The sequence below is a fragment of the Pelodiscus sinensis genome, chromosome 23 (genome assembly GCF_052426305.1).
Source record: "Pelodiscus sinensis isolate ZL-2025 chromosome 23, ASM5242630v1, whole genome shotgun sequence".
NCBI classification, from domain to species: domain Eukaryota; kingdom Metazoa; phylum Chordata; order Testudines; family Trionychidae; genus Pelodiscus; species Pelodiscus sinensis.
The window spans coordinates 19,503,099-19,526,418 of NC_143074.1; the positions used below are offsets into that span (position 1 = coordinate 19,503,099).

The 23,320-nt window shown below is 47.7% G+C and overlaps 1 protein-coding gene across 2 annotated transcripts in view; it reads left to right on the plus strand.

Annotated features, from left to right (window-relative positions):
- COL5A1 (collagen type V alpha 1 chain) overlaps positions 1 to 22,368 on the plus strand; it is a 317,689-nt gene extending 295,321 nt beyond the window's left edge. Inside the window, exons 63-66 of one of the 2 annotated variants that reach the window (XM_075905279.2) lie at positions 267 to 379; positions 3,052 to 3,120; positions 11,442 to 11,675; positions 20,009 to 22,368. In XM_075905279.2, the coding sequence (XP_075761394.1) occupies positions 267 to 379; positions 3,052 to 3,120; positions 11,442 to 11,675; positions 20,009 to 20,155 (563 nt within the window). In that variant the 3' untranslated portion in view covers positions 20,156 to 22,368. Of the gene's footprint in view, positions 1 to 266; positions 380 to 2,927; positions 2,997 to 3,051; positions 3,121 to 11,441; positions 11,676 to 20,008 lie in introns of both variants that reach the window. The other variant, XM_075905278.2, reaches the window with a different exon arrangement.
- Positions 22,369 to 23,320: the final 952 nt, after the last annotated feature.

Below are 23,320 nucleotides of genomic sequence, written 5' to 3' on the forward strand. Positions count from 1 at the left end.
TCCTGTGGCACCTTATAGACTAACTGAAGTGTAGGAGCATAAGCTTTCGTGGGCAAAGACCCACATGCATCTGACGAAGTGGGTCTTTGCCCACGAAAGCTTATGCTCCTACACTTCAGTTAGTCTATAAGGTGCCACAGGACTCCTCGTCGCTTATGCATATAATACAATCTTATCCCTGGGATGGAAATGGGTGGGTTTGGCGTGGAGGAAGTCGTGGAGGTTCTGATGCATTCTTACTTACTCCCCTTTCCTCCAACGTCCAGGTGAATACTGGGTTGATCCTAACCAAGGCTGTTCGAGGGACTCCTTCAAAGTTTACTGTAACTTCACAGCTGGTGGAGAGACTTGTATCTTCCCTGATAAGAAATCGGAAGGAGTAAGTTCCCAGAAACTGTATATTTTTTTCCTCTGAGGATGATAATGGAGTGTTTGCTATTGTGCATATTCACGATCCATCACTGTGATTAGGTGAACTGAACAATGGAAAGTCAAAAAGATCCAATGCGTTTGGGTAAGCTCAGATTCAGGACTGGTTTTGGAATGTGTTTAGTGAGAGCATTTCATTGAATGCGTACACAGGTTTTACAGTGTGTTTTAGGGCATGGTTTTGATGATCTCTCAAGCATGATGAATGCTGATACTTTTTTTTTTTTTGGCATTGCTTTACAAAGGCAAACTTCTCCATCACTGTCTCTACTGTAGTTCTCCATGAAGTTTATTTAATCTACTCTTTTTATCCCCAATGCAGTAGTGGCTGCTACTTTGATGGTTTTGTCCCTCAGCACTGCTGGTTCCTCTACTACCTTGACCAAGTCTTCTGACACAGCGGGAGAAATGATGATCCGCTGTCATTTCTCCTGTTATTAATGTGGGGTGTTTGGGTATTCCCAACTACCCCACCTAGGATCAGGAGAGTTCATGACATTCAGTTAGTATTCAGGCTGGGTTTGAATCAGTTTAGTTAATGTACAGTGATGGTCTCACGTCCTCGCAGTTCCCCCAGTAGTAACTCAAACAGGACTAACACCGGTAACATCCAGTTGACCATAACAAGTTTTCTAAGGCCTGGTCTATGCTACATGCGATGGTTGAAGTAAGAGCCACAACTCCTGCTACATAAATGATGTAGCAGGAGTCAACGTGTCTTACATCCCCGTCCACACAGCAGGAGGTTGACGGAAGCAAACACTCCCATCGGCTTCCCTTGTTCCTCGTGAGGAGCAGGAGTACCGCGCCAATGGGGGCGCCCTTTGAGTTCAATCTAGTGGGTCTATCCTACAACCTCTACATCGAACCCCAGAAGATCGACTGCAGGAGCATCAATCTTTTGTGTAGTGTAGACATGCCCTAAGTGTGTCTCAGTTACAGTAAGGTCCTCCTCTTTTCCCCTTCTTCATCCGCTTTTTTTTATGGAGCTGATCATCAGGTGTAAAGACCTACTTTTGAATTTAGTTTCTCTGCTAAGTGAATGGGCTCTCTTCCAAGGTGGCTCTCAATGATCCTGTCAGTATCACCAAGAAGGTCTTCACATGCTGCAGCTGGGTTAGGGTGTAGGCAAGGAAGTTTCATCACTCCTGGTGCAGCCTGATACAAGCCATTAACATGCTGAGATCATTTCAACCCTAGAAATAAACATCAGCCTGGAACAAGCGAGGTGCAGTGCAGAATTTCACATAGGTTCTTTGTTGTCATCGCTGTTCTCCTCCACTCATAGATTATTAAACGATAAACATCTGAGTGTGGTGTTTGTAGTTTTTAAAATCCTTTCAATGTTGCCTTTGCAAGTAGATAATGTTATTGCGGTACGCCCAGTGGGACTGATTCTTCCATCACATACGCTGGCAAAAATGAGAAGAGAGTGCAGCCAATTATTTTCCATGTGCAATAATGAGATGATCTACCTCATTAACATTTATTGCTTGCATAGGTGTTTGTGGTTATTTTGTTATGGGCCGCTACATAGCCTTTAAAATGTGTCACTCCTTGGTACATCCGCAGCATGGCAAAAATACACCATTTCAGCTAATGGTTTTCATCCTGTGAAGGAAAGAATAATCCCAAAGCACCTACATCTCATTCAGTCATTGCTCTTGGAGAGAGTGAAAGCAATAGTGAGGAAACTTGTGGAATAATGAGGGAATATAAACGAGATGCTATCCCTCCCTCCTCCCCCATTAAACACATCCCTTGTTCTGACAGGAAAGAGAGAATATTCACATTCACAGCTGTAAACAGTCCTCCGGGAAGGATAGTCTGGCAACTCCTCTCCTTCTCAAGGTCATAATCTGGATCATTATAGACAGCTCACGTATTATGGTTCATTACCTGCCAAGGACTACATATTCCGTGTACAGTATGTTATGGGTGCTCAAACACAAGAAACAGATGTTGGTGTTTTATTAATTCTCCTAGTCTAGTCTCTTCTGGCCCCAGCACATCTGGATTTGACATTGGACTGACATCAGCCTTCTCTGTTCTCAGTGCTGGTCCCCCCACAGTCCCCATGTAGATAAATGGATCACTTACCACTAATACTTTTCTTTCTTTCTTTCTCTCTCTTTTGCCATCCACCTCCAAAATGTGCTGCTAATTTTCCATCAGCCAACATCTAGAAATTACAGCTCATTGACCTCTTCATAATGAAAGGTGCTCTCAAGGCAGTTTATACCTGTGGGCGATGGTAGTATGTCCTCACCCCAATGTCAAGCCGTGAACATTGTAATTTAGAAGCTGTCGGGACCCTAAGGTGCAGCAGACTGTTTTTATTACCAGTGTGTAAAATTTTAGAAACTGTCTGTGTTTAAAAAAAGTTGGACCATTTCAGTGAGACACCGACAGACCCAGAATGTGCAAATTGAATGTAACTTTTTCTTTCTTTGTTTGTTTCTCTCTTTCTCTCTCCCACTTTTCCGTCCACAATTTAGGCTAGAATTACTTCCTGGCCCAAGGAAACTCCAGGCTCCTGGTTCAGTGAATTCAAGCGCGGTAAACTGGTAAGAGGCCCTCCACCGTTTTCCGTTTGTCTTTAACCCGTCTCGTATTTTACAGAGCAAACTGGCCCGTTGGCCCAAAGAACAGCCTTCCACATGGTATAGTCAGTACAAGCGGGGTTCCTTGGTAAGTGGCTAACCTCAGCCCTACGCTCTGACTCCGAGCACAGCAGCCACGTCCGCTTTGGTTATGGCCAAACTGTTTGCACTCTGCATGTTGGACTAATAACCATCCTAGGACACGCTTTAAAACAAAATTAAGGTGGAACGCTGACTAAAATAGACTGGAGGCACATTTCTATCACCCCCTTCGGGGAAGGCAACGGGGGGCAGGCCCCAATTCAGCAAGGCCGGAAGCACGTGCCGAGTATGTGAACTCATGTGCTTAACACTAGGCATTTGCTTAAGCACTTTGCTGGATCAGAGCCTCTGAGAGGAGCGGGCAGCGACTTTTGTGTGGTCGTCGAATCTAGCACCTGGAATTGGCCACTGTTCTGAATCAGAACCAGTCTTCACTGTTCTACCAGATCCTACTAGCTAGATCAACACTTCCATACTGCAGTGATCAAGGGCTACAAGAATACGAGACTTGGCCAGAAATGTTTTATACAAGGAAATTTTCCAGTGTTCTCCAGTTTCCCAGTGTGAATTATTTTCAGTGTTTCAACCCAACTCTATGAAATGGGGCACCTAAGGTATATAAGGGTATGTCTACACTAGCACCCTAGTTCGCACTAGGGTGGTTCATGTAGTCATACGGACTTGCAAATGAAGCCTGGGATTTGAATTTCCCGGGCTTCATTAGCATACTGCTGTGCGCCGCCATTTTTAAATGTCTGCTAGTGTGGACTCCGTGCCGCGCGGCTACACGCAGAATGGACTAGATAGTTCGGACTAGGAGTCTTTTTCCGAACTATCATTACATCTCGTGGAAAAAGACTCCTAGTCCGAACTATCTAGTCCGTGCCATGTGTAGCCGCACGGCACGGAGTCCGCACTAGCGGACATTTAAAAATGGCGGTGCCCGGCAATATGCTAATGAAGCCCGGGAAATTCAAATCCCGGGCTTCATTTGCAAGTCCGTATGACTACATTAACCACCCTAGTGCGAACTAGGGTGCTAGTCTAGACATACCCTAATAGAGTAGTAGGGTTCCTCAGCCCACAGGAGTCAGGTCCATCAGTCAAAGGCATCATGAATCTGTCTTCAGAACACTCTCCTAGCAGCCGGGTCCCATTTCCCCTGGGAGAAAAGGAGCAAAACCACCGCAGAAGAAGGTTTTGAAACCATGCGTGTGGTCTCTAAGCCTGTGGGAATTAGAACTTGGCCTAAGCACTGTTAACGCTTTAAAGGGAAGAAGCGTCTCAGCCGGTTAAGCAATGCATGATGCCAACAGAGAAACCAAGGCCATGGGGAATTGAGGAAAGCCCGGATATTTGATGAACAAACATGGACAGTCGGGGGGTCTCGACCGTTTTCTTCCCTAGGCCCCCAAAATGCTAAAAAAATTGCTCGGCCTGCCAGTGCCACAGCTGTTTTTCTGCATAACCAGGGGCTTAAAAGCCAGGGTTGGCTTTAGCGGGGTAGCAAGCAGGACAGCTGCCCATGGCCTCATGCCACAGGCTGCTCCCCTGAGCTTAGATGCTTCAGCCCTGTATAGCCGGATTTGGGTTTCTGCACCGGGCCACAGCAGCAAGTCCAGCGCTGGCCCTATTCTCTGGTTTATTTTGGTGGACCACCTGAAACACCTGGCCCAAGCTTGAGAACCTCTGCTCTACAATACGGGCCCCAGGAGCATTGAGGACGGTTCCATAGCTGCACCTCTTGGAAAGAGGAAACCGCCCCCTTTTAGGGAAACACAGAAGAGTATCCAAGGGCTCCCACACTATGTAGGTCTCCTTGTGGAGTGGTAAGCATGAACAGGGCCCTCCAAACAACAGAGCGCTCCAGAACAAATCTCAGGCCTGCGTGGGCTTGTGAATAAGCAGGTCTCGAGCACGGTCAAAATCAATGGAACCGGGGAAGAAAAAAAATCCATGCCCAGCTCCACTAATATCCTTGTTAGAGCGACACTGAGTGGCGCTTGCTGAGGTGAGCTGACCTACTGTGCATATTCAGCACCTCCTTCCTTCCTCCACCCAGAGCCTGCCTGCTCGGACTGGGTGTGCCTCATGGAACTTCCTCTGCCGAGTTTTGCTGCAGGGAACATCAAACTTCCACCTTAACCCCCCACCAGTAAACCAAGACACTCGCTTATTTTCCCAAGCCACGTTCCTTGCCACGAACACGCTGAGTCTGTCCACGAGAGAGCAATGGCTCCATAGCTGTTCCTGCAGAGCAGCCGGGTGTAGTCTGAATGTGTCAGAGTAGGCCGGCCTGTCAGCCTCTTAGCAGCTCAGGTGGAGGAGGGGGGCAATTTCTCATGATTTTACCTCAAAAATACGTCCCTAATTAACATTGGTAGCTGATCTACTGGTTCCTTTTTCAGTCTGTTGAGTGTTAGCCGCTCACTTTAAGACAGTGGTGGGCAACCTTTGGCTCGTGGGCCACATGTGGCCCATCGGGACTTGATGCGTGGCCCATGAGCCTTTGTTCCCTGTTGCCTAGGCAGATTCTGCTGGTTTCCATCCACGTCGATTTTTTCCAACCCGTATCACCAAAGTGACACTTCCCTAAAGCCAGGGCCCGTGCAGCGAGGTGCGGGCTGATGGCACACAACAGTGTCCAAGACCCGGGCGCTCCTTCTGCATCCAATCAAAGCGCTGCTACGGTTCAGGCAACACCTGCCGCAAATTCTAGGGACGCAAGCGCAGGTAGCAAAACTGCCCTATCCCGGGAGACCATCTTGGTTACAACAACCTTGCAGCCCACTGGGATGAAGGAGGGTCACTCCTGCGGCCCACTCACTAGCCTAGGTTGCCCGTCGCTGCTTGAAGGGATGTATAACCAGTCTAAAATTTTGGATTTGGGGTTTGTATTTTGTGCCAGGAACTTCAAAGCTATTTGGAGCCCTTTCTCTTTTGCTGTTTTCTTGCTCTGTCTCTCTGCTACGTTTTCTTTTGAAACGAGCCCCCAGCACCTAGAAGATATTTGTCAGTGGAATACTCCAGCACTAAACATGCGACCCATAAAAACAAGGCTTTAAGAACACAGCCAGTTTCAGTCAAACAGATGGCCCAGAATCCTGCCATGTGCGGGAGGATGGGATGAGTGCTCTTTGGAAATTGGTTGAAATGTAGATACGTTTGTTGGCTCTTATAAGGATCCGGTTCTGCTTTTGTTACCGTCCATAGCTAGATTGCCATAGATCAAGTTCCTTGATGCACATCCTGGACACACCGGGGGCTTCAGCAAACGTCTGTTGAAAGAAAGGGAAAGGCTTCCCCTTGGTTATGAATGGGAGCTGCTGGTGTTCATTGCCACTGAAATCTCAGGCCACATACATAAGCAGCTGAACGGGAGTTTTTAAAAGGCTGGCTTTTCTTTTGGGACACTGTCTAGATCCCCACCAATTAAAAAGGACATAAACAGAGAAGTCATCTGGTGTGATGTTTCCTTCCCATTCTCTCGTGTCCACTGGTGAATATCCGTGAAATACAGACAAGCCCAAAATTAATTCCTATCACTTCTCAGGGATGGATATAGTTAGGAAAAGGATCACAAATCTTTTCTTCCGGGGTGTGCACTCCCATTAGACCTAACTATGCTTTATACCTATCCAAGCCTGTCGTCGTATGTTACCATCCTGAGCTGTTCTTGACATGAATATATAAAGGAGGGACTGACTGTGCAAAGCCATGAACAATTGTTTTCAAATAACTTGCCCCATTGGCTCCAGTTGAAAGCCTTTGGGATTGGACCGACTGGAGCATCTAAAGAAACGCATCTCTGCCTACTTCCAAGGGATATCGGCAGGCAAGGTCAAACACAGCCAATTGGGCGATGCCTCTCTAGCTCTTTGTGGCCCTCTGGACAATGCTGGGTAGTTAGCACTTGCGTTCAGCTCCTTCTATATCCTGGCGGCTCACTCATGTTTTCTCCTCTGGCATGCATGGCTTTCTCCTGTTCAGTCATGTTTAACTCTCAGGAGGAGATGCGCAGTGGACTCCTGACGTGAGAACCGGTTGGTATATATGCGTGTTTATATTATTATTCCTGTTGTTTATTATTATTACCCGCTACTGCTGATTTTGTTGTCCGGCTGTGAATCTCTCCCGCTGTTTACAGCATGCGCCGTACCTTGAAGTTGGACGAGACCACCAGGAACACCGCCGTTTGCGTGTCTGGATTTTTTCCCGATTATTTCAAAAGGAAGCGACTGTCTGTAGATCCCATTTGTAAATCTCCGCTCTCTTGGCTTGGCCATGACAGCAGATGCTGCCTCTGGATAATTAGTTGAAAAACACATTGAAACTGTGTATATTATGCATTTACTCAGTCACCTGGCCTTTGATAGCTACAGAATGAGGTCCCAGCTGCTGATGAAAAGCCTTCCAGGGCAGTATTGCTTTCAGAGCCATCAAAGCATCTGAGTTGTAAAGTGCGGTAGAGGATTTCACATAGCTGTCTATGGAAAAGTATATATCATACCCTACAAGGGTTGCAGAGGTGATTTTCATACCTCGATGGGGATTAGGCTGCAAAGGGGAAAAGTAAATGCATTGTCGTATATTTCCTCCCTTGCAGTAAAAGGTTTTAAAAACTGCAAACCCAGAGGATCCTGGACTGGGTGTGATTCCCCACCAGAGTTCAGTGGCTTTGCTGGTCTCTTCTCTAGGCCTGCTGTATCTTGCTAGTGTTGTTCTGTATCTCCTTCCGTGCCTTTTCTGCTCCCTCCGTCTCTGCTTCCTCCCCAAATAAATTCCATTCCTCGCGTCCCCCTCTCCTGCCCACTCATCTTGTCCAATCTTGTCACCTTCTGAGATCCTCCATCTGCTGTCCTCCGCCCATACACCCATCTTTCTGCCTATTGCTCACTGTTCCTCACCAGCGCTACCCATTGTGCTTCTTTCCGCTGCGGATCTTTTCCTGCACAAATGCTGCTGTCACGAATAGCAAATAATTCACCGGGTTTCAATGTGGCAGCTGCTGGTGTTTCAGTCCCATCCCCTGTGAGACATGTAAAAGTGCCACAAGCATGAAAAAGAGCCCCTGGAAAGGTTCAGTCCCACGAGCCCCTGCTGAAATGCATAGTGGGTTCATCATTTCCTCAAAGGCTAAGCTGCCCTCCCTAGATTTTCAACATCAGGGCAAATGAGAGCTGAAAGCTGAATATTTTTGAAATCCTCCCACCCTTAAAAGTAGCAGATGGCAGGGCCCTGAGCACCCTGTGTCGTGAGAGGCCTTTTAGAACAGTGGTCCTCAAAGTGCGGTCCACGAACCACTAGTGGTCCACGGCTGCCTCCCAGATGGTACGCAATGGGAGCTCACCCCCGCTTCTCCTCCATGCACGTGGACAGCCCGTGCTGCCACTGCAGCCTCACGGTTGGCGTGAAGCCACGAGGCTGCAGCACCAGCCCCGGCCAGCAGGTGGGGAGGTGAAGAAAGCAAACTCATCCCTCCCCTCCCCACACGAGCCACGTGGAAGAGCGCTGGTGCCACGGTAAGAACAGCGCCTCCCTCGGCTGGTCCCACGGGGCAGGCAACAGGTAGGGCTGCGCGGGGCTTGGAGGGGCGGAGCGAGCTCTCATGGTGCCCTCCCCCTTCCCTGGCAGCAGGTTGGGCTGCACCGTGCTCAGCAGCAGTGAGAGGAGGCGACATTGGGGCTGAGGACCCTGCACACGCACACGCAGGGCAGGCGGGGGGGGGGGGGGGCTTGGGGCCCTTCAGGGCTTTGCACCCGGGGGGACTCAGTCCGGGGAGAGGGGGCGAGAGCCTCATGTACTAGACCCCTGTGGGACCCCATCCACTGCAGGGCTGGACACCTTGGGGTCACCTGCCTGCCCACCCCTGCTTTGCTGTGTTGCACCCAGCTTTCCTAGCCCTCCCCCCTGCCTCTTGGACTCCAGCCCTTTTCCCAGGGGCACCCTGCCCCCCATCTCCCTGAACTCCCTCAGCCACTCTGTCCCCCAGCTTTAGCCCCAGGCGCTCCCTGCCCCTGACCAGACCCTCTACCCCCAGTCTTCTCCTGCACCCTCCCTCCTGGCCAGACCCTCTACCCCCAGTCTGCTCCTGCACCCTCCCTCCTGGCCAGACCCCCTACCCCCAGTCTGCTCCTGCACCCTCCCTCCTGACCAGACCCCCTACCCCCAGTCTGCTCCTGCACCCTCCCTCCTGGCCAGACCCCCTACCCCCAGTCTGCTCCTGCACCCTCCCTCCTGGCCAGACTCCCTGCCCCAGTCTGCTCCTGTACCCTCCCTCCTGACCAGACCCCCTACCCCCAGTCTGCTCCTGCACCCTCCCTCCTGGCCAGACTCCCTGCCCCAGTCTGCTCCTGTACCCTCCCTCCTGGCCAGACCCCCTACCCCCAGTCTGCTCCTGCACCCTCCCTCCTGGCCAGACTCCCTGCCCCAGTCTGCTCCTGTACCCTCCCTCCTGACCAGACCCCCTACCCCCAGTCTGCTCCTGTACCCTCCCTTCTGGCCAGACTCCCTGCCCCAGTCTGCTTCTGTACCCTCTCTCCTGGCCAGACATCCTCTCTTCTGGCCAGACACCCTACTCCCAGCCTGCTTCTGCACCCTACCTCCCACCCAAACCTTGCACCCTCACCCCTTTTCTGCACCCCACCTCCCTCCCAGGTCCCGTACCCCATCCTTATCCCACTCACTGGCAGCCCTGCCTCGCACACTGAACCCCTCATTTTTGTCCTCACCCCAGAGGCTAAGGGGGGTCCATAAAATCCACCAACTCTGGAAACCCAGAAAAGTAAAGCTGGCCTACAGGAAGCCCTGAACCTCAGCTCTCTCTGTCCTTTTCCCTATCCCCGTGGGGCTGGAATGCCAGTGAAATGAGGTGTCTCAGTTGGGGGGCCACATCAGTGAGGGTTGGGGTTTTTTGGAGGAGTTTTTTTCCTTCTCACTTGTGAGGTCCCCAGCTGATTTTTCTGTAGCTCAGTGGCCCCTGACACAAAAAAAGTTCCCCACCCCTGCCATAAATAAAGAAAACATTGAAATATTTTATTTTATTTTATTTAAAATGAAGTTTGATAAACTAACATGAGAAAGTTAAAGCTCGTAATCAGTTTAATTATTTAAATTAAACCCATTTCCCTAGCTGCAGCACTACCAAAACGGTTCGGGTGTAATTATGTAATGAATGGTATATTTCCAGGGCTCGCTGAGTGGCAGCGAGCCTCGCTCGCCAGCCATGCGGTTCTGCGCTCTGCGCTGGCTCTTCAGGGGTGTAATCTACGAGTACATTTCATTGTTTGTCAAGCCCTGTACATTTCCATTATACAACTGGTGGTCCGTGGCATTGATCCAGGTGGTCCCATCCCCTGTGAGTCATGTAAAAGTGCGGAAGGTGGTCCGTGGGCCAAAAAGTTTGAGAACCATTGCTTTAGAAAGATCCCCCCACACAACCTCTGCAAACATACCATAAACCCGTGCATAGAGAGGAAGAGAATGCATTCCTAGCTACGTGTGGCTCCTTTTGAGACAGGTGTCAAAGGTACTGGATGGGGGAAACACCAGCTCCTGGTGGAAATGAATGGCAAAATACTCCAGTACGTGGAAAGATGTCTCGACAATCCGAGACATATGACACGCAAAACTAAAGATGCTCCATTCATGTTTACAGTGTCACCTTTAGCAAACTCCTTTAGAAGATGGGAGCCTTCTTGTTGGCCTACCTCTGCTCTCAAAGACGTCAAAAATAGCTTTCCCTGTGACTTCTGTGGGACCAGTTTGCTTAGCACTGGGCCCCGCCCATTGTCACTGTATTTTTCCAACAGGACAGAAGTCCTTGAGACTTATTGTCCCTTCGCCATAGGCCCTATCTTTGCCTTAGTTTATTATTATTATTATTTATTATTATTCACAGACGGCCCAAAATCAGCGGGAGGAAGAAAATTCCCTTCAGAGCACCAGGGATTGCTAGTATCCAAGCAGTGGCAACAAAACCACGGAGATGGTCCTTAATAGAAAGTCAGAACATAGCAGGAGACTATAATTGGACCTTTTCATTGGTCAGGCAAGGTCTCGTGCAGATAGCTTGGTGTGTGCATAAGATGAAGTCTTAACCCCCGTACCGTGGCCAGGAGACTGTCCTGGCTGTCACATGTAGGCCTGTGATGGGTGACATACAGGAATGCCAATGTCCGTGGACAGGACAATGATGAGAGTGGGTAAAGATGGCGCGGAGGGTGGCAGGCTAACTGTAGGTGTCTTTTCCATTAAGGGATTCACTCTCCCATGGAGCCTGTCATTCTGCGTCGGCTGAGTTGCCCGGAGACCTGGTTCCCATCACTGCCTAGTATTTCCCCTCCTTTTGTTTTCCATTCCTCTCAGCTCTCCTACGTGGATTCGGACGGCAATCCCATCGGAGTGGTGCAGATGACGTTCCTGAGGCTCCTGAGTGCCTCCGCCAACCAGAACATCACCTACAATTGCTACCAGTCTGTAGCATGGCATGATGCCACCACAGGCAGCTACGATAAAGCCATCCGCTTCCTGGGATCCAACGACGAGGAGATGTCGTACGACAACAACCCCTACATAAGGGCTGTCCTAGACGGCTGTGCAGTAAGTATCCCGGCTGACAGAGTTAGGCATTAAAGGAGCTTACGCACAAACCCCAGTTCGTCTGGCTTCGTAGCTAGACCCGGGGGCTGCTATCCAAGACTCAGGCTTTCTCTTCCCTAGCTCTGCCACGTGGTGTATGCTTTTGGGGGAAGGCACTTCGAAGTTTTTGGAGCATCCCCTGATTTGGGGTGCGTCCGTTTTTAGGTTCCCAACTCAAACGACTTGGGGCCTGATGTTTTAAAGGTGCAGAGAAGTCACTTTCCACTGAGGCCAGCTAAGATCAGGAGTTCTCACTACTTTTGCCGAGACCTCAGTGTTTCTTGTTAGGCACCTAAAAAGTAGACGGGCTGACAGACTTGCTGAGCCCCTGGGCAAGCTGGGGCAGGAGGGGGCTGACTCGGTGCTCCTGGAATGGGCGGAGCCTTGGGCAGAAGGGGCGGGGCTGGGGCAGCCAGCCCTCACTGCTGCATGACCGCCCGGCTAAAACTCAGTCAGTGCTGAGAGCCGCCCAGAACATGCAGCGAGTCGTTCCAGTGGTGATTTAAAGGGCCAAAGGCTCCAGCTCCTGCTCTAGCAGCTGGGTTTCCTGGTCTCTTTTGAATCCCTGGTCCCTAAGACAACTCCCCCTTTGCCCTCTCCTGTCAGCAGGCCTGCCTAAAAATAAGGCGCTTAAAATTACCAGCCACTTCTGAACATTTCCACCTTGACCTCTCAGTGGCCCAGTTCACTCGTCTGCAAAAGGGATTTGCCTGCCTGCTACCCAGGAGTTTCTCATGTCGTCCCTAAGTAGTTTGGACACACATCATTATAGTCTAGAATTGCACAACGGTAGGATTCCACCACGGAGGGAGCTCTGTAAATCTGCCCTGAAAGGCAGAGTGTGAAGGGCTGGCGTTTGGTTTTCCCACTTCGTGCTACCAGACCCAGCTGCCCAGAGTGGGGAGTGATATTGCGATTACATCTGAAGCATGCAAGAGGGGTGATGTTGGATCGGCCTATTGACCTAAAAGGATCGTGTTACTGGGCACCTCTGTTGGCATGGCTTCATTCTTGAAATGGACAAAGGCCTTAGGAAGGGAGCGTTCCATTTGCTCACCGCTTGCAGCCTTTCCCCTGGCTCAAAGGCAATCTTAAGCAAGCCCTAATCCTGGAGGAAGGATGGCTCTAATAGTTGGGGCAATCACGTTGGACGTATGAGACCTAGATTAATTTCCTCGCTCTATCATGGGCTCCCTGGGTGGCCAGGCACAAGTTTCTCTGAGGCTACGTCTATACTGCAGGCTTCTTGTGGAAGAAACTTTTTGTGGAAGAGATCTTCCTCAAAAATTTCTTGTGCAAGAGAGCATCCAGACTGCATGGGCTGTCTCTCCAAAGAAAGCTCTGATTGCTATTCACAGAATAGTCACCAGAGCACCTGTGCTTTTTTCCATTGACTCTTTTTGCGCAAAAATTCCCTGTTGCCCGTCCACACACGCCGTTTTGCACAAGAACTCTTGCTCAAAAAGGAGCAATTCCTCGTAGAAAGAGGAATACCTACACTGCAAAAACCCCTCTCTTCTTTTGATTTACTGTACATTTCCTTGTGCAAAAACGCACTTGAAGTGTGGATGCTCTGCAGGTTTTTCCGCAAAAACCTTGTAGTGTAGACATAGCCTGAGTGTCATAGAATCAGAGACTATTAGAAGTGGAAGGGACCTCGAGAGGTCATCAAGTCCAGTCCCCTGCTTTCACAGCAGGACCAAGCTCCATATTCCATCCATACATGTAAGATAATATCTCTGCACTATGCATTGGGTTAAAAAAAAATCATACGGTGTTCCAAAGCTATTTTAATAGAGACCATTTAAGTACTGTATAGAGACAAACTGTGGAGGCAAAACGTCCACTAGAGACAAAAAGGTAAATGTAGGCACCTAAATTTTGCCCACAAAAATAGCCTGCACTTCGCCTACATTTGCATAGATGAGTAAATTAAGTTGTGATTCTATGTAGCTATGCAGCAATTAAGTTGTGATTCAGATGTAGCTATGCGGCAGTTTTTTATATGCACGTGTTTGCATAACATTGTGAGATATGTCCTGGAACATATTTTGCAGGCTCCACTTAGGTTCCAAGGGCCTGACTTCCAAGAATTCAGGGCCAGCTTTTTAAATTGCCCTAAATTTTAAATTTAGCTAAATAAAGAGCCAAATGTCCAATGTGCTAACCACGCTGTATCTCTCTTTGTGCCACTTATTTTGTAACCTAACTGGGCACTGAGCCCTTCTGAAAATTGCAGCGACTTTACTGAAAATGCAGTGTAATGCTTGCCAGTCCAATTCATGCTGAGACCCAGGGTATGTCTATACTTCATTCCTCTCGAGAGAGAGAGAGGAATGCAAATGCAGATACCTGAAATTGCAAATGAAGCGGGGATTTCAATATCCCATGCTTCATTTGCATAATTGTGTTATGGTGCTATTTCGAAATAGCGCTATTTCGAGAGAGAAAAAACGGGGTTATGTTGATAACCCTTATTCCTCATTTTTTGAGGAGTAAAGGTTATTTCAAGGGAAGGGTTTTATCTTGAAATAACCCCGTTTTTTCTCTCGAAATAGCGCTATTTCGCAATAGCGCCATAACGCGATTGTGCAAATGAAGCACGGGATATTTAAATCCCCGCTTCATTTGCAGTTTTGGGTGTGTGTATCTACATTCCTCTCAAGAGAGAGGAATGAAGTGTAGACATACCCCCAGTTTGCTAACGTTGGGGAATATGTAAAATCTCTCCTTCTTCCTCAACGGGGAGGATCAAACCCCACAGGACTAAAAGAGAAAAGGAAAATATAGAGATGTCTAATGGAGAAAGCCCTTCCTAGAATTTAAACGTTTAAAGGTGGATTCCATTTAGAGCTGGAATGTTTTTGCTGTAGAAGCAAGGAGGGAAAATTCAGTTCGAGTCACTAATTTCCTTAATGCTGCTGCAGAGAGATGGAGAGTGTTCATCCCACCGCTGAAAACACGCCGAGGCCACATGGGGAAGTTTATTCTCAAGCATTCTTGACAATACAATGTGCCTTAGAAAAATCACCCCCATCTCACCTTTCTGTATTAAGTCTCAAGAGAGCTGGACGATCACGCATCACACGTTTAAAAGCCGATGTGCCTGATGAAAAACATTACAGTTAGAAATGATTTTGCTTGAGGGTCCCACATGCTCTGCATTTCTCCTCCCGTTTTCTCTCTAGCCAAGCAGATTTGCAGGAAAACAATCCCTCTTAAGAGTTGATGTGCCTGTGGTGTTGACACAGTAATACAACCTGCTATTAGAGCAATTGGTTTGGATGTCACAAACAGAAAAAAAAAAAAAAGGAATAAATAGCAGGAGCAACAAGAGGTTGTAACTGGTGGCTATCAGTGCCGTTACAGAATGGGGACTTATTGTGCTAGCCATGATACAGACAATAAGAAACAGTTTCAGCCCCAAAGAACTGAACTAGATACATTGTGGGAAGGGAAATAGGTACAGAGAGGTAACGTTTCTTGACCAAGGTCACAAAGCAAGACAGTTGCAGAGCTAATAATAGAACCTGGCTCTCCTGAGGCCTGTGCCTATGGCTTTGTTGTTGAACCACTCCACCCCTCCAGAAATGGGCTTTTAAAAGCCAGTTCTAGGATGAAAATGTGCCATGCTAGTGTGCTTGAAAATAGCGTGAAAACGAGAAACTACCCAAAACGGAACGGGCAAGATCCTGAGCCAGTGTAAATCACCAAGCTCCTCTGACTTCAGTGGGACTATACCTATTTACTCCAGCCAGACACTGGGCCCCATTTTTTCAGTTTCCAAACAGCAAAGATTATTGTACCATGTGATTTATTACTTCTACCGTGCGCTGGGCTCCTGGCAGATTGGGTGGACAAGGCCCCTGCCCCACAGAGCTTACACTCTAAAGGTGCGTCTACACTTACAGAGGCATGCAGGGTACAGACGCCGCACGCCCAGCCAGCACAGGTATAAACAGCAATGTAGTCAGTGGGGCAGAGCTAAGGTGAGGAGAGCAGTGTGCCCTGCACACTTGAACCCACAGAGCGTGGACTCTACACGGCTCCCTGCTCTCACAAGCAATCCCTCCTGTGTCCATGCTGCTCTTTTCAGTAAGCGAGGGACCTATTGCCTCCATCCTGCAGGAGCTTCCCCTTGCTGCCGGGAAAGCCTCCAGCAGCAGGGTGCCCTCCGAGCGTTCCCCCCTGCCTTCCCCCAGTCTGCTCCTTTCACTGTGGCAGGGAGTTACGCAGGTAGTGCCACAGCCCTGCACCGGGGAATGTAGCCATAGCCTGTTGGTCTGCCTTTGGTGAATTTGCTGTCTTCAAATGCCACTTTTCCTCTGCCATCCACCACCCCTTTTCAAATCCATCCATCTGAGCCATTCAGCTGCTCATGCCAGAGCCAGCCTGTCCTTGGGTCGCTAGAGGCAAGAAACCAGGACAAAGTCTGTGCGCCTGTGAGGCTTTACATGGCACATGGGCTTCTGCTCATCTTCTGCTCAGGGGTGAATTTCACCCTGCACCGTGCTGGGCGCCCTCAACCCACGTCAGCATCCATGGAGTGGAGGGCGCTCAGCGCCTTGCAGACACAGGCCACTACGACTAATCTCCCAAGTTCTGAAACACAGCTGTGGCCAGACTGTGAGGACCAGGGCCTTGCGAGTGAACAGGAACGGCCATCTAACTGCCGTAGCTTTGCCAGGGCCTTCCTGATCTAACGCAGACTCCTGCCCTGATTTGTACTGCCACAGCCAACACCAAAGGAATTCCATGTTCGCACTGATCTTCTAGCCCGTGCTTGCTTGCTGTGGTATAGCCGGTCTTTCTGAGACACACAAATCAGAAGCTACAGTAGAGCAAAAAAAAGGCCTTCCATAAATTCACTTGTTTGCGTAGCTTTGCAGGCCCGAGGTGGACTTCTGCTTCTGTAATAATTATTATATTTCAGAAATAACCATCTGGCCAACAGGCATGATAAAAAGACACTAGATATGTCTACACTGCAAAGTTTTTCTGGAAAAACGACACTTACGTCCACACTGCTATTGCGTTCTTTCGACAGAAAGTCGAAGGAATGGAGAGGTTTTTCTGACAGCAGTAAACCTCTTTCTACGAGGACGAAGACTTTTTCTGAAAAAGCTCTTTAGGAAAAAGGCGTGTGTGGATGTGGAAGAGTGTGGGGTTTTTTTGAAAGAAGAGGCTTCCGGGAAAAAGCACCGGTGTTTTGGTGGCCACTCCGTCCACAGTAATCACAACTAACATGCGAGCTAAAGTCCAAGCAATGCGGACACTATCTTTCGAAAAAGCAGATCGCTTTTTCGTTGTGCTTTTGCCTGTGTGGACGCTCTCTTTCGAAAAAAGTTTTCCCAGAAGATCTCTTCCGGAAAAGCTTCGTCCGAAAGAAGCCTGCAGTCTAGATGTAACCACTATCGCCATGCGAATTCCACCCGACTTTAAACGTGGTCTTTTGCTGTGGCGCTTTGGATAATAGTCACACTAATAAATTGCATTTGAAATTGCCCACATTTGCTCAACAACCCAGGGGCATCCTCAGGGAGGTAACATAACAATACTGCTGCCTCAGTTGTACTAGTCTCCTGTCCCTGCTCTTGGAAGTGCTGAAAACTGGGTAAAAGTCTTTCTATGGACTGAGCAGCTGCGTACACTTCTCCCGAGTGCGCTCTCATTCCCGTAACCTCTCCCCATTTTTTGTTGAACAGAAATGAACCCTCCGTGCAATTGTGTGTGACATGGACAGTTGAGAGAGTGTGTGTGTGTTTGTGTGTATTTTCAGAGTAAGGGGTCACTATGTTAATGAGTCTTGTAGCTGATGAATAGCCTGACTCCTCCTCCTGTTACACGGTGCCTGGTTTATCCTCTGTAAAAATAATCCACTGCACAACTGCAAAGGATCTGTACAGCCTGGCCAAGAGTTTTGAAACTGAATGACTCCATTTTGGAGTGACCAACAAGGAAGCTCAGCACTTTCTAAAAAGCGAGTCCCTTTAGGGTTTCTTTAGTTGGAACCATATGTTCCATCTTAATTTTTTTTGTGTATGTCCAGAATAACATTTGTTACGCACTCCACGGCATGTGCGGATGTGCACCACCAGTAGAAACATGTGTTCCATGCTCTGCTAATCAGCTGGGCAGCATATGAATCTCTCCTGGGTGGCCGCCCAAGCGCCCAGCTTACAGGGAGCCCTAGTTGGAACTCCCCAAAACTGAGGCACACAGAATCAGTTATTTTTTAAAATGTTGGCCTCTAAATCAATGTTCACTACTTTGTTTTTCATCTTCCTTCACCTTGTGTCCTCTGTATCCCAGAATCCCCCTACACTGGGGGAGGCAATAATTTTTAATGGGGGGGGCCACTCCAAAATTTTGACACATGGTCAAGGGCTGCACTTCTGTGGAGGGGGGGTGCAATCTGAGATGGAGGTTGGGTGCAGAAGGGAACTTGAGATAGGGGACTGGGGTGCAGGAGGAGGTGTGGGGTCTGAGAGGGAGGTTGGGTGAAGGAGGGGGCTGTGATCTGGGACAGGGGCTTGGGATGCACAGTCCAGTATAGGTGCAGGAGAGGATTTTGGCCTGAGCGAAGGGGGTACAGGGGGTTTTGGTGGTGTCCTAAGGCAGGGGAATGGGGTGTAGGGTCAGGGAGGGGGTGTGGGTGCAGGGGAGGATTCTGGCCTGTAAGAGGGATGTGGAGGGGGGTACAGGGCCTGGGAGGGAGTTGTGACCTGGGAGAAGGGGGAAAAGGGGTACAGAGGGTTTGGGTGGTAGCCTGGGGCAGGTACTCAGAGGGGAGAGAGGGGGTGGGGCGCCAGAGGCAGGCTCTGGCTGGGAGGCGCTTACCTGCAGAAACCCGAGGCAGACTGTCTGCGGCAGGCTGCTCGCTGCTCAACGTGGCTCTGCTCTGGGAATGAGGGGGATGAGGAGAAGATAGGGAACGGGGAGGAAGAAGGCTTCCTACACTGCCTCTGCTCCCAGCAAAAATTCTCAGCTCCTATTGGCTGGAAACTGAGAGATTGGCCAATGGGAACTGAGATATTTTGCTGGGGGGTCAGCACAGCATGAGAAGCCTCCTCTCTCCCCAGCAGTCCTGAGCAGAGAGCAGCTGGCTTTTTAAAGTGTGAGCTGTTCTCTGCCTAAGGGTGGTGACAAAGCGGCTGCAGGCCAGATCCAGTGTCTTGGCGGGCCGGATCCAGCTCGCTGACAGCCTCTTGCCCACCCCTGCCCTACACTAACCATTTCTTCTCACTTCCTATACTAACCTCTATGTTTTTCCAGGGCTGGACGAAGCAACCTTCACAGCTTCTTCTGGCCTGGCAGCAGAGATCCCAGCTAAAGCTGTTAAAAATGGGAATTCCTGGTTCTTGTGACATTTTGCCCTCTGTATTTTCATAGATTATTGTATATTCTATTTATTTTTAAAAATATTTCCCATGAACCACAAAGTCTGGGAAAAAAGGACACGTTTCAAAAAAATGTCGATTGGAAATTCCAGATTTCAGAGTTACCTTTTGAGTTGATTGTGGCTTTTTAAATTTTATATCTTGGTTTGTTCGTATTTCACAACCTGTCAGAGGTATAATATGGTCGACAATAATAGGCATTATAGCCGTGACATCATCATATGACACAGTCATGACAATGTGTGACTTGTTGATAGGTTAGTACAAATGCGCATGTGACTAGCGTGTCAGTAAATACCTGTTTCCATTGGAGGCACCATTGTACCTCACAGAGTGACTGTGCTAATGTATTGCGTTTGGACACTGGGCCCAGTGCATTCTTGCTGCAAGCAGGTGCAGTTGCGTTTATTCAGTGAAATTCCACTTGCTTATATTTGGGCTGAATTTGGTACAGGTGGGACCTCCCTGCTCTGGCATGGAGTTTGCTGGACCAGGGGACACCCCCTGCTCCTCACTGCTGGCCCCTGTGCTCCCAGCCCTGCCAGAGCTGCACGCTGAGGTTATGCTCCCCACTTTGATGGCCCTGGCCAGGGCTCCTGGGCACCAGTATGGGGCGCTCTCCAAGCTGCTGGCCCTGCTACCTCTGGTCCAGCCAGGGCTGTACTCCCCACCACCAGCTCAGCCCCTGAATCTGGCCAGCAGGACCATGGATGTTGCTGGACCAGAGTCCTGGATTTTAGAGGTTCAACCAGAACAGTCATCTCCATGTTCCTCAGCCACTGACTCTGGCTATTGCTTAGCATGAGTCTCGTTCATACAGTAGGGTTTACTTAAAATGAATGGCATTATGCGCTCATCTGAGTTCATATTTGTGTTCCCCTTCCCTCTTCTCAGACAAAGAAAGGCTATCAAAAGACTATCCTGGAGGTCAGCACACCCAAAGTGGAGCAAATACCTATCGTTGACATCATGTTCAATGACTTCGGAGAAGCGTCACAGAAATTTGGATTCGAGGTGGGACCAGCTTGCTTCATGGGCTAAGAGCCACCCGAAAACTAGTCTCCAAATGAGCAACCTCGTAACCTCATTGTGCCATTTAAAAAAAAATGTTGTCACATGCACGTTCTGAAACTGGACAGTGATGGGTTAATTTTTTTTGTTTGTTTCTTGTTTTGCCTGAGTTCAACTGTGCCACTGCACCCGCCCCTACTGAATCCAAATCAAAGGGAGAGAGAACCATTCCCACGACAGACTTAGAATCACATGACCTAAACACACCATGTGCGGCAAAGCAACCTTCCACACAGGTCAAAGGTCGCAGTACGTTTTTCTGCATGCTCTTCCTCGCGGCCACCGATGGACTCAACTTCCTCCACTCGAATGTACAGAAATTAGAACAGATCAAAGACTTTCTTGCCATGAAACTACAAGAAGCGCTGGTTGATGTTTGTTTTTTTTAGATGAAAAACTTGAAACTATGTATTCATCTTGACCTTGAAATCATGTGAAAATTCTTGGCCTGATCCAGTCCCCACTGAGGTCCATGAAAGTCTTTTTTGTTGATTTCGGTGGGCTTTGGATCAAACCCATAAATTAGACTTAAATGCTCATTTGTAGAATGTTTAGTTTCTTCATTTAATTATTTTCACAAAAATTAACAACCCAGATCAGTGAATTTGATAGTGTGAAGTCACTCTGTGCATCTCCTTTCCATGTATTAAAGGTGCTTATATTTTTGTATGTTTGTAAGTAAATATTTGTATTGTATATTATTTTAAATGTGGCTGGCTTCAAAACATGCATGTGACCCTGTTTGCAGTAAAAGAATAACCCCTCTCACCCGTATCCTACAGAAACAATACACCTAGAAAGGGAAGCTATTAAGCTAACTTCCATTGTTTTGTCCACTTGCCAACACTTAAAGCACATTAAATATGTCAGTAATCAACAGAACTAAGCATCATATGCATAAGTGTTTGCAGGATCAGGGCCGAAATTACTAGAAATCACCAGCCCTACCACCCACCCATCCTCCACACAAATAATGAATTTCCAAGATCATTTCAAAAGTCACACAAGTGGATGGAAAATTTTTGATGCAAAATTAAATGTCTATTTAGTGCCTCTTTCTAGCAGCATCATTTGTAAAACCCCGATTTGGAAAATAGGAGCCCTGAATGATTTGCTTTCTGTACACTCACCTTATTTTTTTCCATCCTTTTTTAATTCCATTCCAAATGGCAGATTGCACATGGCAGGGAAATCCGCTTTTTTCCCCGCCCTCTTAAAAATAAAATAGAAAAAAAAAAAGGTGCTTTTTATTTTTACAGTTCTCTTTATGGTGCTATCTATTTTACTAACTTTAATACAACACTGGTGATCCCCTGCCATTGGCCAATCTCCCAGCATTCTTTGCTTTAGCCACTTCCAACACAGACTGCAAACTTTTGCTACGGTCTTTGATATAAATGCATGCTACCCTCATATTCATTATGTAGAAGAGCGGCTTCCTTTCTTTAATTGTATTATGGTAGCTTCTATGACCCAAGTAGAAAGTATTACATGTGCTTACTTGGTTTGTTTTTTGACTATTCCTACACTTTATATGGTGGTAATTATGCCAGATTGTTCTCAGTCACTGAATTTGTGGTGCTAATTTATGTATTTGTTCGATGTACTGAAGTGAAGATGAAACTGCCCAATTGTCTTTCTAGTTTGCTGCCTCAGCTGTAATTGCCCTCATAGCAGCTCAGTGAGCAAGAGAGAGAGGGGAGACTGTGCAATTTCCTTTGTCCTTCCCCCGTGGCTGCGAGGAAGGCTTTTCCCATCGCATTAGGCAATTCAGCTTGCAACCTGCCGCCGTATTGGTTTTCCCCAGCTGTTTTCTCAGTTGAGTCTCTGCTATAAGAGAAACGTTGCAGGTTATCATCTGGCCTGGGATAGTGTAGTGTGTTTTAACCAAGGAGGTGTGTCATGGTACAGGAAATGACATCACATTTACTGTGAAGAGAAGCCTTTATATGATGTCCTTTCCCCACACCTCCTTCCCAAACACAGGAAAGCAACATTTGATCAAAGGGAGGTGAGCCAAGCATGCTGAGACCTTCACTCATTGGTGGGGCGAGGGGAATAAACAAGAATTTGCAACATTGCTATGGGTTGCAGTGCGTTTCATTCCGTAAAAGCCAGTGTAAACATATCCTTGTTTTTTGTTTCCAGTTAGGAATAAAAGGTGCTATCCAAGGAAGTAACAGCAAGGCAGTGCACTCCTATATATCTATAATAGCTCAGCATTCAGATTCCTATTCAACCAGTGGGACTCAAAATCGTAGCACATTCATCTCGTCAACAGAAAAGCCATATAGCAATACATGCATGCACATGGTTGAGTCTAGGTCATGTGATTCTGTTGTGAATTCTTACCAAGGAAGCTTTTTTATTTCATTTCATTCCTTTGCTTTTTCGTAAATTCCTCTGTTGAATACTGCAAAGTGTTGTAACTGTACGGAAATTCTAAACTCTTTCAATTCCCCCCTGACCACTTAGCTATGGTATATTGCAATAAAATTACTTCTTGTATTTGCAGACCTTCTTTCCGTGTAATTTTATTTCCCCTACCCTTTAATATATATATGACTTGAACAAATGTTGATAAGAAAAATAAAACCTATGGAAAAAAGTTTTTAGTACATAAGGCCCTTTTTTAAAAAAAATATACTGTCAAATGACACATTGTACATTTCTTCAAAGTCCAATAAACATGTCATAAAATTTAAGTGTAATGCCCATAAGAAGTATTTTTAAATATTTTAAACCTGTGTAATAAAGGAATAAATGTAATAGATTTTTTTTTTGCAATAAATCAAGTTTACTGTTTCCACCTAAACCAACGTGATGTGAATGTCTTCTTGGAGTGCAGCATGATTTCCCGCCAGCCCCTTCTGCTCAATGAAGTGTGAAGAGTTCAGCAGAGGAGTGGAAGAGCGCTCCAAATAATATATGCTGTAAAATTAAGAAAACCGAGCACGTCCGAGATCATTTGGAATTCCAGGTGGGGAATTGTTTTGTTTGTTTGTTTGTTTATGAGAAACTGAAATTGACACTCCCCAGCCACACACAGACTGCAGCTCCCTTTGACCATCCATTGTGTTGGGTGCGGTTTATTCCGCTCTTTGGTGTTCCGCTCCAAGTGTGCGTCAAAAGGTT